Below are 19,276 nucleotides of genomic sequence, written 5' to 3'. Positions count from 1 at the left end.
CACTCCATTCACCTATGAAAGCAGAGGAGAAGAAAATATATAACAGAAAATGTGCTGCTGCAGCAGAAAATATTATCCTTTTATTGATACACAAAAACAGATTACATTGCCTTATTTATTTATTTATAGAAGATAACATGCAAGACTAATTGTGTAACTTAATAGTTTCTAAGCATGATAGAAGATCAAATATAAAACTAGCTGTTTAAGAGCTGTTACAATAGATCAAACAGAAAACAAAATAAGTTTATTTATTGATTGATACCAAAACATATTACATAGCATTCTTTTTATAGAAAATTCTTGACTACCACGACAGGAAGAACAAGGACAGAACCGAAGTCTACAGAATGAGAGACGTGGAGAGAAGACCCAAAGCGTGGGAGAGATTTGAACTTTCTAACTGAAGTTTAGTAGCTGCGTATATAGAGCATGTGTCGGAATGATCAATCAATTACATGTGAGCAAATACATCAAATCTCTTGTTCTGTTATATTTGACCGCTTTCATAAAGAATCTCCTAGTTAGGAAAAATTTCGACTGCGAACTCTGATTGTATTCTTAGTCTCTTTCACTCATGCTGCTGCATTGAAAATCTTCTAAGATTAGAGATCAAACCTAGGAAATCCTATGATGCTGTTGGGATATTCTATCCGTGAGCTCTGACCTTCTTGGTTACCAGTCCATCGTTGGTTCAAGTGTGATTCATTTGTTTTACCAATGCCTCCTTTAGAGTCACATTCCGGATGCTGAGAGATCTTGGATCTTTCAATGGGCTGGCTTCAAACATTTTGATTCATACAGAATGCTCTTTTATGACTCTTCCTTGTATGTGATAATCTCAGCAATTCTCTTATGATTATTTCTTTTTTTTTTACACAAATCTAGAACATATTTCTTATTTTTTTACACAAATCTAGAACATATCTACCCACCTTCTCTTTTATGACTCTTCGATGTATGTGATAATCTCAACAATTCTCTTATGATTATTTCTTTTTTTTTAATACAAATCTAGAACATATCTACCCCACCTTCAATACCTTTTACAGTGTCTCCACCTTAGTATCTTCAAATTTAGCTACGGCTGATTCTTCAACATAACTGAGATAATAGATTGATTTCCTCAACCTTGCGCCACTCTTCAAATAACTAGAAACAACAAACAACGATCATCTTTAACTATGAATTTTTTGCAGAATGCAATCTTTGGCTTCTATTGACTCCTTCCTCAAACTGGCAGCAATAACTCTATGATAACTTTTTTTAATTCATCAAATTTCTGATCTCATGCAATGATTGACAATAAAGACTCTCCTCTATAGCTTCACCATGACCAATCTGTAAGAAAACCTTCAATCACAAAGAAAAAACAATACCAAATCTGAAACCAAAGAGACCAAAAAAGAAGACATGATTTAGGAGAATTTTAGGGATGTTCGACCCCCTGACTGCACCAAGGCCTCTAACGTACTCTGATACCATTTGCAGGAAGAGAAAACAAAGATCAAATAGAAAACAAAATAATTTTATTTATTGATTGATACCAAAACATAACATTGTTTTTATAGAGAATTCTTGACTACGAAGAACAATGACAGCACTGAAGTCTACAGAATGAGAGACATGGAGAGAAGACCCAAAGCGTGGAAGAGATTTGAACTTTCTAACTGAAGTTTAGTGGCTTTTTACATGGAGCAGGCGTGGGAACGATCAATCAATTACATGTGAGCAAATACATCAAATCTCGCGTTCTGTTATATTTGACCGCTTGCATTAAGGATCTGCTAGTTTGTTTATATTTAACTGCTGATTTAACGGTTAAGCTGAAGTTAGCCGGTTGTTTCCAGAACATTCATAACACGCAATCGAAGAGGCTGTAAACGGTGGCATTAGAAGCTGACGGTGGAGAGTGAAGTTTGGAGGAGAAATTACTGTCCAACAACCTATCTGTGAGGAGCAGCAGCGAACGAACATTGGGATCTCATTCTTGCTACTTGCACCTGACGAGCAGCAGCTGAAGTAAATGATTTGCCAGTAAGTAAATGCTGCTAGTTTATTTTGAATTTTGAATTTGTGAAAGAAATTTTTGGACAGGTAGAAACAAATAGAAGGAATAGCAATGTTTATTGAACCAGTCGGTAGAAAAAGAATATTCAGTGAACGCAGTTCTGAGCAGTGAAGAAGGAATGTTTTGTTGCAGCAGTAGTTTATGAAGAATGTTTTGCATGGAACAACATATAGCTCCAGACGAATAGAAGTGCAAGGAGTTCTGAGTAACTCCACACAAAATAAGTTCGGTAGCAACTCCAGATTGCTAGATATATTTGTAATCAGTTAGAAAGTTATGTTGCATTAGTTTGTTTTTTCTGATACAATAGGTGTAAGAAAACTTCTTGTATTAGTGTTTTTTTTTTTTTATCCAGTCTTTAGGATGTATTTGTATCTTATGTATATAATAAATGTTATACATACATAATATGTTATACATACACATAACTGTATAGCAATATCTAGTACATTTTATGCATACAATACATGTTATTCATACATTACATATTACATATATATAATTGCATGCCTGTATGCCGATGCATCATAAGGGATAGGTAGACATTGCCACTACTGCAGCAACAAAGCATTCCTTTTTGGCAGATGCGCATACTCTTACACATCTGAATCCATCATCCACTAAGCGAACTCCATGTTTGATTGCCCGACTGTTTGCAGTCATTTTTAGAGGAAAATAGCGGTACAAAGCATGAGCTCAACATCTCTTTAATTAGTTTTTGCTGACACATCCTGCATTCTTAGGGGCGCTTGCTGTCTGTTGTTCATAGAGAAGATAACGCAACACTTAATAAAGGTAGAGATCATAGTTGTTGAGCCTCTCCGAAAAAAGAACAACAAATCATCACAAAAGTTTGATCTGATAAATATCATAGCTGTTTTGGTGGAAGCATAGACAAGTTTGTATAAAAATTATGCTAAACTTTGATTTGTCGCTCTGAAGATTGAGAGGAGCACCAGTATCTTATCCGGAGGCTGGACATAGTGTGTGAAGAATGTCTATGCGTTACAATTTTTATATTTCCTGTGAGGCATTAGAATACAAAGAGAAGGTGTTCAAACTGGAGATGAAAGAAAGGAGGTCTTTGAAAAAGTAGAGTAGTCTGTTTAGAGACCATTTAAGTTTGTTAGGGAAAATCCCTAAAAAGCCGCAGATTAGAACCAAGGATATATGATCGTTACCCAAGGATCTAAATGTGGTCTATTTGATGTATGTGATATAGAGTTCAAACCACTTAAATCTAAAATTTTTGAGGTGAGTGAGTGCAACTAAATGAAGATTGAGGAGTGACTAATATAAAGATCTCTAAATGTCGCATTCGTGGCATAGAGAATTGATAATTGAACTTTATTTTAGACATTGAAGGGTAAAGTCAAATATTATAAAAAATCTTTGATTACACTTTGAATAATGTATTTTCGAAGATATAATATGTTTTTCTCACGGGACTATCATTCACTTAGTTTATGAAGGTGTTCCTTGTTCACATGTCAAGATAAAGCATGACCATCGCAAATGCATTATCAGTGTAATCTAACATCTTGGTATTTTAATCATGGCTACACATATATCAAATATTGTTTGTGCTTTCGAGTTCATTTTTAATACAATTGATGAGGCTTCAAAACGACCACTTGTAATATCAGGTGCATAAAGTGTAAGGCTTCATAATAGAGGATGGAAGAATTTCCATCATCTAAAGTTAGCTTCTTGCTTCGAGATGATGCTTCGCATGAAAAGATTTTTTGGCTTTTTGGGTTTGTTTTTCTTTTTGCATTCTTTGTCGATGTTGATGGATTTAAAGAATACATGTATTGTGAAGGTTATGTTTCCGAGACAAGAATGGGATTTTGTGTTAAGCTTAATATAGATTGTTGTCCAATAAGCTTTAAAGTATATGATTGAAAACTATACCCTTTTCATAGTTATCAGACCATGATAGATATTTGTCGTATCTCTTAGAGATTGTTGTCGAATAATTCAAAACCGTGATTCGAGAGTTTGGAATAGAGAGCTCAAGAACATAGCTCAAAGATACACCTTTCTCGAGGTCAAGAGACAACTTGATGGATCCCCACTTGTGACATAGTCAAGGTAGGGAGATCCAATGAAGGACAACCCAACCTTATAGCCTAACACATAAACCATGCAAAACATACCGGTAACCGGTAACAAGATGCCAGAAACAGTAGAAAGAACAATAGGTAACATCACAGAACACATAATCGGTAAACAATATGACTAAATCTTATTACAATCTGAATAATTACACATGCCACATGTTGGATTGTAGTCCAGGATACAAACAATACTTACAATGCAATTACAATATCTGCAGATTATCCACATATCAGATCGGCCTCTAGAAACAATCTGCTAGCTCTACCCTAATCCTGACTTGAGCCTTCCAGCCTTAGTCTACTAGATCAGAATCTCACTGAATCTACATCTTTGCTCGATCTCTAAACTCTGTCTTTGATCTTCTAACTTCTGCCTCTTCAAATGATTCACAAACCTCCATATATACCATCCACAATTAATTACAAATTAATTAAGTCTGCCCAAAGACCAACTGGTTCATGAAACATGCAATGGTAACATGTCAGCTCAAATCACTAAGAACAATTCCAAAACATAAAACGATGTAGAACCTCTGGGAATACTGATCGAGGCCCAAAGCAACATGTCCAACGATCTGCAAGTCATGTAGGTCAACCGCAACCTGATCCAACTTCGCTCAACACACTGCTAGACTAACCAGTAAGAACATCTCAATCGAGCCAATATCAGAATCAATAACTCACCAGAAACAAATCCAAATTCTATGAAACTCAAACACCATAACGACCATGAACACAAGGGAATAAACCCAAAGCCACAATGCTAAACACTCAAACATGAAGAAATGCCACAATCTCAAGCAATTCCATTGAAAATAACCCAACAGGTAAGAACTAGACCGATGCTTCTGCATCAACTTAAATAAAGGTTTTTCTTCTTTGAAGGATGATCTTCTAAAAAAAATACTTATTATGTAATCATAAAGATTTGTTTTGTAAGCCTTAAGGGGGGGGCCTAAGGCAAGGTGAATTTGATGATTTCAAAAACAATGTATTAAACAGGGTAATATTTTCATAAGCACAATTATACATTGTTAGTCGTTATGATGCTAAGAATTTCTAATAGTTATGATGAAGTTGGTAGTTTCCAAACTGACTTCTTCACCTCGCATATGTACAAGATTCATCAAATAATTAGTCAAAATATATATCATTCACCTCTATTTCTATAAAATATGATGTGTATGAAAAGAAGCTGAAGACCATCGTCATTGCAAACAATTTGTGAGAGCTTGTGGTTAGTTGGTTCATGTATATGAGTGAGCTAGTTCAATTTATTACCCTCACAAACAAATAGAATACATAGTTGAAGGCGACAAGGAGGAAATATGGTAAGGCATTGAGTTTAATAAAAGCAACCTTGACAAGGGATATTTTTTCCAGGAATAGCAGCAACTAACTATGCAAAAGAATCTTGAGAATTTTTTCAAACTAGCTAAAAAGGATTTAATAAATTTACAATAGTCAAGCTCTAGATGCTTTGAAGAGATTTTGAGACGCTCCAAATCAAGGATAATGATTCTACTTTAGATTTTCAAACAAGAGTCTCTAGTTTGATAAACTAGTTGAGAACAAATGGTGAAACCATGAAAGAGTAGAGGATTGTAGAGAAAATCCTTAAAAATTTTCCCTCAAATTTTCATGCAATAGTGATTGCTATTGAAGAGGCCAACAATCTCTCATTTTAATAGTGGATGAGTTGATGGCTTCACTTCAAACCCATGAGAAACACTTGGATAGGTATGCAACTTCATTCCAAGCACAAGTTTTCAAAGCTCAAGCCAACACAAGAGTTAAGGAGAGAGGTAGAAATAGCTACGGATGGAGATCAAGAAGCAAAGGAAGAGACAACTTCAAATGAGAAAGATCTAAAGGAGATAGCTCAAGATGAGCACAAAGCCATAGGTAGTGAGAAACTCTTAGTCTAGCTTTGAACAAGCAAAGAAGAACAATAACTTAAATAATAGGTATTATAAGAGCAATGTTGAATGTTATTATAGACATAAGTTTGTTCATTATTTATCAAATGCTAGAAGAAGTAGCATAATGAGTCCAGGTAAAGTTCAAATATGGCTGATATAAATATAGTCAAAAGTAATCAATTTACAACCTTCATCATGTGCAAAATTGGCAAAGAAGGTAGCCCTAAAGTATGGTATTTGGACAACTGTTGCAGGAACCACATGACTGGTAATGAAAGCTTATTTTATTTCATTGTCAAAAATGTCAAATCTATGCTTAAAATGGGGAACAATAGAATAGTTCCAGTTGTTGGAAAAGGGTCTATTATGATACATATCAAGACATGAGAATAAAGATATAGATTATGTTTATTTTTCCCTTAGTACAAAGCACAATCTCATGAGTGTTGGACAAGTGATCTAAAATGGTCACAAAGCATTGATGGAGAAAGGTGAATGTGTCATTTTTAAAAAGAATGAGAGCAATAATATTGGTGTAGTAGTTTAAATGACAAAGAACCAAATGCTTCCTTTCAAGATAAAAACATTTTTCTCATCTCAGTCCATAGTTGCACCACCGAAGCATGGGAAATGTACAACATTATAGCACTAATTGTCCTTTAAGACTATCATTCAAGATCCCTATAGAATTTGGCATCTAAGGTATGGACATGTAGACTATGTTGGTTTGATTCTTTTGCCTAGGAAATGTATAATTAAAGGTTTTCCAACCATATTATATCCTAGTAGTAGAGGTGAATATTGCATTTTAGGCAAGCAAAAAATGGAACCCTTTCAATCGAGCAACTCTAGAAGGGTAAGAGCATCATTGGAGATGGTACACATTGATTTGTGTGGCCCTATGAAAACCATTTATATTGGTAAGTACAAATATTTTATGACCTTCATATATGATTACAGTCATAAGCCATGGGTCTATTTTTTGCAGCATAAACTTGAAGTCTTTGACAAATTCATGGTGTTTAAGCTCCAAATGAGAAGGAGAGTGGAAACTTCATTAAGATCATAAGGTTAGCTAGAGAAAGAGAGTATACCTCTAATTAGTTTGTGAAGTTCTCAAAGTATCATGACATCAAGGAGTTAACGACAAGCTATACTCCACAAAAACATGGATTGGCTAAGAGGAGAAATAGAACCATCATAGAGATGAAAAGAAGTATGTTAAATGAAAAGGGACTCCCAAATAAATATTGGTGTGAGACAATTGTAGTAGTATTTTATTTGATAAATAGAAGTTCCACAAAGGTAGTCCATGACAATTTTTTCAGAAGAGGTATGGAAAAACACAAATTAATTGTTGAACACTTTAGATTGTTTGGGTGTGTGGCATATATACTTCTGAAAAAGAAGAAGGGACAAACATTGGATGACAAGGGTGAGAAGTGAATCTGCATGGGATATAGTGTATAGTCAAAAGAATATAGGTTATGTAACTTGGTCACCAAGAAAATAGTGATCAATAGAGTTGTTGAGTTTATTGAGAATGAGTCATGGGATGGCTCAATGGACACCTCTTCAAGCATCTCACAAAGAGTGCCTATTGTTGATGAAGATGGAGAGTATGAAGAGAAACAAGATGATGTTGTAGGAGATATGGAGCAAGAAAGATACCTCTAGAGAGCTCTAGATTCACATAGACTGTTAGACAATTAGCTATAAACAAATATTAACATAGATAGGCAATTAAACAAAGTATTGTAGAATTTAGTTTGAGAGAATTTCAAATAGCTCTAGATAGCTCCTAACACATTGAAACAGATAGAGAGACAACTATAGATTGTTGGGCAATTATCTATAGAGAACTTCAAATAGCTTCTGGTACACAAAAAACAAATACAGGCTCTAGATTGCTCCAAATATGGTCTACATATGTAACATTGTAACAATAGTTGTGAGAATTCATACCCCACTTTCGCCTACCTAAAACTAAGGAAGACCAAAAGTCTAAGAGAAATTTACCAAAATGAAAGACATGATGATAAATTTGATGAAAATGTGAATTTTGTATTATTTTCTCATAGTGATCAAATTTATTTCAATGGTTTTGTAAAAGAGGAAAAACGGTGTGAAGCCATGGATGAGGAAACAAATGTTACAGAGAGGAGTAGAACATGGGAGTAAACTAATTTACCTCCTAGTAAACATGTTATTAGGTTAAAATGGGTTTACAAGACAGAGAGAAATGGTGAAGGAAGGAGAGAGAGGCATAAGGCATGGTTAGTATTCAATGTGTACAAACAATACATTGGAAGAGGTTACAATGAGATGTATGATCTAGTTTTAAGTATAAAAACCACACAGATAGTCACAACAATTGCAATCGAACACAAGTGGAAGGTGTTTCAAATGGACATGAAGTTCACCTTCTTGAATGGAGTGTTCAAGGAGGAAGTTTATGTGGAGTAACCACCTGATTATGAAGTTCCATGTGAAGAAAATAATTTGTATAAGCTAAAGAAGGCACTTTATGAGCTAAAATGAGCACTACGAGTATGACACAATACGATACTCGTATTTTTTGAGCAACGGCTTTAGAAAAAGTGATGATGAGCCCACTCTTTACATTAAGGAAAATGATGGTAAGATTTTGAATATTGTCTTGTATGTAGATGATTTAGTTTTTATTAGGGACGATGATTTCTTCATTGCTGATTTTAAGGAGCCCATGAAAACAGAGTTTGAGATAACATAATTAGGTCTCTTTAGGTATTTTTAAGTCATAGAAGTAAAAAAAATGCATCACGGTATATTTATCTCTCAAGTAAAGTATGCAGCAAGGTTTTTGAATAGATTTAGGTTTCAAGATAGTAAACCTACACCAACACCAACAACCATAGGTTTGAAGTTGAGCAAGTTAGATTTTAGTAGAAATATAAATCCAATTATGTACAAAAGTTTGGTTACTAGTTTAATGTATTTAACAATAACTAGGACTAATATAATGCATACAATAAGTTTGATTTATAGATTTATGGAGACTCCAAAGGACACTAAATGGAAAGTGGGTTAGGGAATCCTAGGGTATATGAATGACACCAAAAGATATGACATTTTGTACACTGTAGCAAATGAGTTCGAGCTAGCTGAATACATGGATAGTGATTGGGTAGGAAGTGTTGATGATAGGGAGAGCACATTAGGCTATGTGTTTCATTTGAGTTCAAGATCTATCTCATGGGTTTCCAGAAACAATCCATAGTTTCCTAGTCTATAACATAGGTTAGCATATAGCAGCAAGTCTAGTAACATGTCAAGCTATTTGGCTAAGGAGAATCGTAGCATTTTTTAAGGAATAACAAGATGATGGAACCACATTATTTTATGACATTGCTTCATCAATAGCCCCGACAAAAAATCTTGTTTTTCATAGAAGAAGTAAGCACATTGAAATTAAGTATAATTTCATAAGAGAGTTGGTTGAAAATATTGAAATCAAGATGAAACATTTTTACAAATTCATTAGATAGAGATAGCTTTGGGTGCGTAAGAAGAAAGTTGGGCATTATTGATTGAAATGAACTAGTTTTATGGCTCCTAACAAAAAGGGAGTGTTTAAAAAATTAATTTCTCCTAAGCCTCCCTACACACTCTCGTTCACCTAACTGTTAGGAGCAGCAACGAGTAGACATTGCGATCTCATCCTTCCTACTTGCCCTAGATGAGAAGCAGCTGAAGCGAATGTTTTAATACTAAGTTGAAGTGAATGTTTTGCTAGTAAATAAATGCTGATAGTTGATTTTGAATTTGTGAGGAAAATTTTTGGACAGCTAGAGCCATATAGAACAAATGTTGAACGCAGCGGTCAGTAGAAAAATAATGTTCAATGAATAGCAGTTCTGAGCAGTGAAGAAGGAATGTTATGTTGTAGTGGCAATAGTTTGTGAAGAGTGTTTTGTAGGGAGCAGCAAATAGCTCTAGATGAATAAAAGTGCAAGGAATTTTGAGTAGCTCCAGACAAACTAAGATTGGTAGCAATTCTAGATCGCTGCAGATTTTTATGTTTCTAATCTGTTAGAAAGTCATTTTGTAATGGTTTTTTCTTTCTGATTTAATAGAAACAAGAAAATTGCATGTCTCCATCCTGTGTCGGTTTAGATTTTATTTGTGTTTGCATTGTGAGTTAATTGGCAATCTGAACAGAAAACTCTGTGGTTTTTTAATTTTGGAAATTTGATTTCTAGTAGTTGATATGAGAACATAGTGTTTTGTCTCTGATTTGGATTTTAATCCATCCTCTCAGACCTACATCATATCATAATATCCAACAAATTAAACATAGAAAAAACATCGCTAAGAGTCTGAACAACACAGGAGATAGGAATGAAAAGTTATATCACAGATTCCAAAATAGACCTACATAAGGAATAACATAGTACAGGCCCGAAAAAAATGTTTATTGGAATGCATTAGGATCGAAAACGTTGTCCATGCAGGTTCATGTAGCAATGTGTAAAAGGTAGAGTTATTTGGAAAGATAAATGTTCTTCTGTAAATTCAAACAGTTCTCAAAATAGTGTAAAAAAATAATTTACAAAGGGATATCATATAACACCTGTCAACAAAGAAGAAATGGTGCTAACATAACACTTGTCAATGATCCGGAGGATAAAATAAATTATCTTCAATATTTCAGAAATAAACACATGGCGCCTCAGGAGGAAAATGATTTAACAAAAGATGTGTTATGAGATTCGAACTCATAACCTCCCTCAACAAACCCACCACTTTCACTGCTAGACCATTCATTCACATTTACTATTTTATAGAGAGAAGTTGGTTTTACTATATAACCAACTGTGCAAAGATAGAATGGAGGCCGATGGGGGTGGAACGCTTGACTATCGGTCTCCCAAACTGGATGGAAACCGTTGTGCTATATATAGCACTTGAATAATAAGCAGCCCATATTGCATTTAAACAATGCGAAGCCCGCCAACCCCAATTTTAAAGGGGATATTGGTTAAATAAACCCGCTAATGACTAATGGTGCCAAATTAGAATGTAAGGGGGATATGCACGGGAAATAATTTGTTGTTAAGGGTTATTTATGGGAGTTGGTGGTTTTAGTCTATTTTAGACTTATTTTATGTATAAAAGGGGGGTAGTAGTCCTTTTTGAGACATCCAAGTGATGAGAAGGAGATTATGAACTTGAAGGCTTGTTGATTATTCCTGCACATTGGAGAGTAATGTTGCCATTGTGCTTGAAGGGAATATCTTGTAACACTTGTAATTGATTTTGGAGCTAATCGGATCGGTCCCCCTATTGGAGCAGGACCCGGAGACGTAGTCCGATCCGCGGACGAACTCCGTTATCAATTGTGTTTTGTCTTCTATCTTTCTACTATCTTTCTTTCAGTTCATTTCCTTTACTATGCTTTGTTCATTTAAGCATTATTATGTTAATTCGCTCAGATTAAAGCTTTGAATTAACTTGTGTAATATTGTTAAGCATTTGTCTGTAATTGTCATAGATCCTAATCAGATCAGTCAACAAATACAATAAATGGTGGAGGATGCTACGTGTAATTTAAAATGCGGTGGTAGTTGAAGCAGTAATGTCTTCAGTGAAAGCATGCTTATAGCCAAGAGAAAAAAGGTGTCGAATAAAAAACACATTGCTATAATTTCAAAATTTAAAAGATGGATGCGTTTAAACTTCATCACTACTCCCTTTAGGATCACCAATTCCAACCAACAAACACTATCCCCATACCTACTCTATACGTGATGTATAAACCATATACCCAATAACCTTATGCACTCGATTCGATATTGAATTTTCTAAATCCCTATGGACATTGAAAATATAGAAACTATCTTATCATCTTCAATGCCATCTCCGCTAACATTTCTTCAAGTTGATACATATACAGGGCTCGCTCGTCCTTGATCTGTGATAATATAAATAGATACGTGTCAAGAAATCACTTAAATTGATATACTTTTTGTCTTCTTCGCCCACTATTGTGCTGTTAGGTGTTTGCCTTTAGGTGACACGTCATCCTTTTTATAAATATTTACTATATTTAGTAAGTTGTCTTCAAGTAAGATTTTTCTACTTGAAGTCATGTTTTGATGTACAGTTTTGAGATTATTGTATCTCAATAATTCCTAAAAATCAATACGACCCATGATTTTTTACTGATATATTTTTACCAAATTTATCCATGTAGATTTGAATATTACTTGTGTTATTGTTCTTCTCAGTAATTTTTTGCACTAATTTATTTTTCTTTCAATATCTGATTGCATCTTTGCATCATCTAATTTGTAGTCAACTTTGACATTAGAAATACAGACGGCTTGACTTTATCCACATACCCTACCAAATTTCGAATTTCGACTACTCTTTACATCAGTCAACTTTGACATTAGAAATACAGACGGCTTGGCTTTATCCACATACCCTAACAAATTTCAAATTTGGACTACTAATTACCTATACTTCAATCTGCGAGCTATTAAATCGCCAGCGTACCAACCCAACTGTCACTTTATACAAGCGTCTTAAATAGTCAGTCTAATTTAGAAAACAAAAACTTACTTAAATTGCACAGAATAAGGCCGGCTTGAAAACACAAACCTTCTATTCATATATGACAACCTTTCCCTTCTCTTCCATCTCTGAAGAATCTGAAAAGCAACCTAATAAACATTCATCTAATATTTTTTTGCAGCCAATAACAAAAATTGTAGCGCCAATAGACCTGTTTACAGCATTAAATATCAAAAGAATCTTACAGCTATGATAAATAGCATAATGCATAATGCAGGCAACTTAGCTAAAAATGGAAGACCACTATCCACTGTTTATTATTTCTGAATGTTCTCTGGCTTAAAGATAGCCATAGCTCCAAAATAAACAGTTAAGAAAACTGCAAGAAATAAAACACTTTTGTGTTGCCATGGTTACATCTGTCCTCTCTTTTTAACATTTTCCTTACTCCACTCAATGTTTAAACATAACTTAATTCGACAGGTATCGATGCCACTATTGTATTTATTTGGACTACGTTTTCTAGTATCAAGATCTCTCAATAAAAAGAATGGGAACTGAGTACGTATTTCACTAACAACTTATGTTATGAAAGCAACTACTCATAAGGTTTTGAAACCGTTTTCCTTCATATTTAAAAAAGGAAAACACCACTTCACATCAATATCTTAGGCAAGTTATTAGAGCATAAAGAGAGCATAAAGATAAACAATTCTAATTCAGTATAGAGAGTTGGTTTCAAAATAATAAATGAATAGTTAAATTTATGAAATTTTAGTAAATTAAATGTTGATGTTTAGTTTGAAATTTTAATAGCAAAATTTAGAGGGAAAGAGTTTAGGGATTGATTCATGAACATGCTATACAGATGTATTGTTAGAATAAAATTTAAAAATCTGTCAACTCATTATATTTCTCTAGTTTATATTCGTACTTGGAAAGTTGAACTTCTTATCTATATAAATTATCATGGTAGATAGAGACAACTTAGCTTATACTGTCTATATAACTTAACGTTATAGACAGAAACAAACTTATAAGAATGATTTGGAAAAGTATTTATAATCACATTAAGTGCACTTTAGCTTGTTATATCAATGTTTGAAGTGACTTTGTATTACAGGACATTGTTTGTGACACTTTTAGGTTAAGGATTTGTTTTCCTCTAATCAAAAACCTAGAAAAGATGATTTAATGACAATTAATAATGGTTCAAGACAACTTGTAAGTAGACAACATGCTTAGGATGATATTAGAAATAGGATGTTGTATTATAGTAGCATGATGTTCTCATATGACTGCTCACTAGTTCTACGGTATATTTCGTGATTTCAAATAGGATTAATAATATCTCCAAATACAACAACATAACACACAAAAATGTAGAGAATATTTAAAATTTAATTTAAAATTTTGATTTTCAAATATGTGTTTATAGAAGTGATCAACCTAAATTCCACACCCACAAAGTTGAACTAGGATGAGAAATAGTAGATATATGGACAAAAATAATTTCTACAAATGAATAGTGATAATAATTATTAAATTTTCATACTCAATAGTTTTAAATATAGTTTATTTTGAATAAACAACATACAAAATTATTGAATAGCTCTCTTCTTGAGATCTATATCATAGGATGATGGATAATAGAGTGTGGTCTAAAACAATTAAGAAATAAATAATTTTGCATAATATTTTTGCAAAAGGTGTTCCTTTAAGGAAGAGTAATAATGAGAATAGGTTGGGATAAGGTTGTGAGTTGAGTGCAATAGAAGAATACACCACCTGTAGACTTGTTGTTGTATAAAGAACACTAATATAAGTGAGTTCAAAGTATAAGAAAAAGGGAAAATAGTATAGAAATATTATAAGTATAAGTCATTATGGAGTCAAATTAGTTTGGACCACATCAAAAATCATGACATGTGCCATTGAAAACATTAATTGTAAATTTCCAACATTTTGGATCCGGTCACTTAAATATTTGTATAATATTACACAAAATCATTGATAACATAAAACACATATTCCTTAGTATTGTGATTAGTGCTTCTTACTTTAATATAGTTGAAGTATCATGTCGAAGTGAAAAGAATTTCTTCACCCATTACTTAGAGTTAAAAACTTCTAAACTGGTATAACATTACTCATCATCATTTTTATGATGACTTTGTATAAGCCATTATCTCTCTTTAACCATAAAATTTTTATAAACAAATATAATAAACATTATTTATTTATAACTATATTGAAAGACATCATCATCAAATGTATTGGTTACATAAAAGTTCTTGCCATGACATAATTATACCTTCTATTAATTCTTTTATAAATTTTATTACTATTAGAACTTTAATCTCATTTAACTCATATAATCCCTAGTAGTAGACTTGTGGTGGATTATGGCAAACAATTCCCATTGTTTACCTTTGAAAGGAAACATCAATGGTTCAAAGTTCAAAAGTCTATATGCTAAATGATTGTCTAGTGGATTTACAACGGTTATTCCTAATCAAAGAGATTGCATTCTCTTAATTTTCTGGGGATTCCATTGTGTATGCATTTTTCGAATCACACTCCTTGATTCATCATCAGGATGAAAAAAAACGGAGTGTGATTCAAAACGTTGATGATAAAAAATACATACATAATCCATCTACATGAAATTAAGAAAATACAACATAAATTGTGGAAATTTCATAGCATTAGCAGAAAGATTGTTTCGTACATTTTTAAAATTTATAGGCGCAAATGGAAAAGCCAAACAGAATAAGTAAATGGGTTCTATTGCTTCTCCAAGCATCACGAACATTTCTAGTGAATGTTCTGCTTGGTTTAAAACACTCTAATTTCATTGAGAGATGTGCCAGACCAATGGTGAAAATTATTAAGATTTTGGGTGGATGGAGGAGTCCGCAACAACTTTCATCAGCTTCTTATGTACTCTGGGTATAGCCAGATTGTTTTAAGTTATCTAGGCAACTATCTACTATTTACGGTTAGATAAAAAAAGTATTTGGTTATCTTTGTTATACCATGCTACAGTAGCCCACAGAAACTCTCATGGAAGAGGTTTTCGTCTGTGCTAGTCGTTGCTTAAGAACTTGCTTACTTTTTCATGTCCACCAGATTTTACAAGTTTTCGCTGCATCTACAGTTTGCAAGACCAATTTGATCTTATTCCGTTTGTAGACATTTTATTTTATTAGGTTGTCTATATCCTGCTAAGAAGTGTGCAGAGAATAAATAGATAACCCATTAGAAATTATCCTATCTCCAGTATGCTCACAATCGTATATCTAGATCTAAAGCTTCAAATTCCCCCAAAATAGATTCCAATGAAATTCAATAAAAATCCAATCAGTATATATAAGGAAATTAATCATTGACATGAATATCCTCGATAACGGATGGGATCTGAGCAAGTACCTGGTACTGGAATATTCAGAGACCTTTCCACTGTTAGAGAAGATGATTAGAGCCACTTCTGCATCACAAAGCACCGAGAGCTCGCAGGCCTTCTTCAACAACCCAGTTTTCCTCTTACAGAATGTAACTTGTCTGTTGATTCTATTCTCTATCTTCTTCAGCAGAACCTTCCCTCTTCCCATGGATGCCTTTTCTCAATCCTCTTCCAGCCAAGATCCAGACTAATACAGGAAACCCCTAAAAACCATATGACCTTTACAAGAAAAAACAGTAGTCCCCTTGTAAAAATTCTTATCAATACTAGATCTGAATAGTCCCACTAAATAAAGAATTAGATTTTAATGTGTTTTGGTGCCTCGAGTGTGCATAACAAGATTCGAATAATGGCAAGAAACTTTGCAGGCCATTCATTAATCTAGGACTTACCAAAAATATGGAGAGGATACTTCATTAATTGAATAAAACAATTGGTGATGGCGTATAAGAACTTGACATCTCTGGCCGCCCATGTGAATACATGCTCCACATTTCGAATCATTGCAGAAGAGAAAATATAAAAAAGACTTCCAATGATTTGAATACAATTTTCATTCACATGTTGCCTCCAGATAAACCTTCCCTATTTCGTCCATTTGTAAAATAAAAAAAATGATTAAATATTTCTCTTTAGTTTTTCTATTTTTTTTTTTTGTAGAAAATTAGTGTATGTTCGACCCACCTTAAAGTCTTTCAATGTCCGTTCAATCAATTTGTCCCCCGAAAGCGATTTGTTGCAAAAGCAGGCTGCCACTGTGTATTAAAAAAAGTTTGTTTTTTCTTTGTGAGTTGGGACTTTATCCATTTATTAGATCATTTCCATCTGTCCTTCCAGTAGTTCGTACATCCACATATAAACTATTATTTGTGAAGCCCACTTCTTAAAATACAAGGAGACTGTCATATTCTATGTTCTCCTTGTGGTTTACAGCTACCTGTGATACCCACTTTAGAGTACATTCCAAGAGAAAAGGAACAGAAAAAGTATAGGCAGACAATTCTAAGGGAATATACTTAATTTGTGGCGAACCTTAAGAAGCAAAAACTAGGTTTTCGGGAGAAGAGTGAAGGGAAGATTGAATCTCCCAACTTAACAATTATAGCAATTATGAAGTTATGTTCACATTAGTATTTTAAGCAAACGTGGAATCCAATACACCCTCTTTTCTGCATTAAATTAAATTCGTATCCACTTGTAGAACAATCTGGGGCCGGTTGAAGTAGGTTACGTATGCCATGCTTAACGATTCGATGCTAAAAATTATAATTTTAACGTGTCTTATGGTGGAATTAGGTAGTTTGCTTGTATCTTTTTGATGTTGTATTGTTTTTAAATTAGGAATTTGCATTGTATATTTATATTTATTGTTGATTGTCTTCATCATTTTTTTTTTTTTTTTTATGTTAATGTTATTTTTAAATAGTTTTAAATTTTATTAATCTATTAGTTGTAATATTTTGATAATGTATGATGTTATTGTTGACTTCACTATCAAAATGATTTGGGGACTTCATTTGCAGAAAATCACATTAAATGTGTCTTTAGAAACACCTTCAAATGTGATTCCTATCATTCTAAAATTAGATAGTACTTGTTGTTGCCTTGAAAACTTTACCCTAATTATTATTATTTTTAAAGGATTTCCTTTGAAAGTATGCTGAAAGAATTAGTGACAAAGGCTTGGGTTCTACATAGGGTTCACTTTGATGTTTTCAAAAAGCTTGTGAAAAGGTTATCTTGATTCACTTTTTAAATCTAATAATAAAAAGGCCAACCTAAAACATGGGCCTTGGTTTTTTCATGCCTCTCTACTTGTTTTCCTAGCTTTGACTTAAGACTTTGTTGTATCACAGGAGAGAGATCTTTGTGTCTTTATATGGGTGGGGTTTATTGGGTTGCCTTTGCATGCTTGTTTTTCTAGCCAAAAAGAGTAATCTTTCTATTCAAATTCATCTTATAAAAATAAAGTGTCTATAGTACTATAAATAAGATATATTACACAAAATCATGAAAAAAAAGGCTGGGTAGAAGAAGTCACATCGTAAAGTCCAAAGGAGGATAAAACCTAGATCAAAATACATAGCAAGCAATTATGTAGGAATAGCTAAACCACTAGTGGGAGGAGGAGGAGGGTTTAAATCATGTGTCTTATACCAAACATAAATACCGTTTGAAGTACCCATAAGAGGCTCCCAACAAACATTTCCAACATCATTTTTTCTATCTTCACCATGACGTTGAGTATAATGAACAAGCGATATAAAAAAATCAAGGTGAGGAAATTTTCCAAAGTGTATCTAGGTACAAAACATATGGCTAGCTATCTAGGGTTCAAACCATCCTTATCTCTTCAAGTAGGATTTTTAGAGGCACGAGTCATGCAAACAATGATGGAGGTTCCAAAATGGATTGTCTAGCCCTGTAGCTAAATTAGACACAATAGAAGTAATTGAGAGAAAATGAAACTTTATTAAATCAAATTGGAATACAACATTCTCACATACCTTCTTACATGCAGATTATGATCTAGATCACTGACCACATTTACAGGCTCACATACCACCATAAGATTCTTACTAGTTAAATGCAAAACTTGTTCAGGATCTTAATTTCCAATCTCCAAACTTCTTAACTAGCTCCTATTGAATTCATAGGTATTTAAATATTGGCTCCATGTCTTAGAAGTGATCCATGTTATCCATAGGAAGGCCCTAAACCCAATGTCTAGTGAATCATGTATGTTAGCCCAAAGTTGATGACAAAGATTCAAGGGTTGATAAAGAAGATTGTCATCTCATCTAGTTGTATTCTTAACCGAAAGCTATTGTGTGATGATCTATGATGACTCCACAAGGCACCAAAGAGTTTCACATGCTACCTCCCATAAGATGAGCTTCTATTGAAGGGATCTTCCAAAAGACAAATCCATAGCTGCTACAAACTATATATGTTGGGGTGATGTGACCACCAATAAATCCTTGTTCTAATCCACTAGGCAAGAAAAGGTTTTTTCATAGAATGTGATAAGATATTTTGAGATTCTCTTGTATCAAACATGTGGATTATTTGAAAAGTGTGCTAGACACATTGCTAGTTGTAAGAATGAACAAGGTGCTCCAATTCAACTTCTAAGAAC

The 19,276-nt window shown here is 33.6% G+C and overlaps 1 protein-coding gene across 2 annotated transcripts in view; it reads right to left on the bottom strand.

Annotated features, from left to right (window-relative positions):
- The window catches only part of LOC131040185 (MADS-box transcription factor 23-like), a 75,468-nt gene extending 58,803 nt beyond the window's left edge, over positions 1 to 16,665 (bottom strand). The window contains exons 1-2 of one of the 2 annotated variants that reach the window (XM_057973045.1): positions 16,530 to 16,665; positions 16,104 to 16,356 (exon numbers count right to left, since the gene is read on the bottom strand). In XM_057973045.1, coding sequence (XP_057829028.1) covers positions 16,104 to 16,285 — 182 coding nt within the window. In that variant the 5' untranslated portion in view covers positions 16,286 to 16,356; positions 16,530 to 16,665. Of the gene's footprint in view, positions 1 to 16,103; positions 16,487 to 16,529 lie in introns of those variants that run through there. The other variant, XM_057973055.1, reaches the window with a different exon arrangement.
- Positions 16,666 to 19,276: the final 2,611 nt, after the last annotated feature.

This window comes from Cryptomeria japonica, chromosome 5 (assembly GCF_030272615.1).
Source record: "Cryptomeria japonica chromosome 5, Sugi_1.0, whole genome shotgun sequence".
Taxonomy (NCBI): domain Eukaryota; kingdom Viridiplantae; phylum Streptophyta; class Pinopsida; order Cupressales; family Cupressaceae; genus Cryptomeria; species Cryptomeria japonica.
This window is presented reverse-complemented; position numbering and strand designations above follow the sequence as displayed.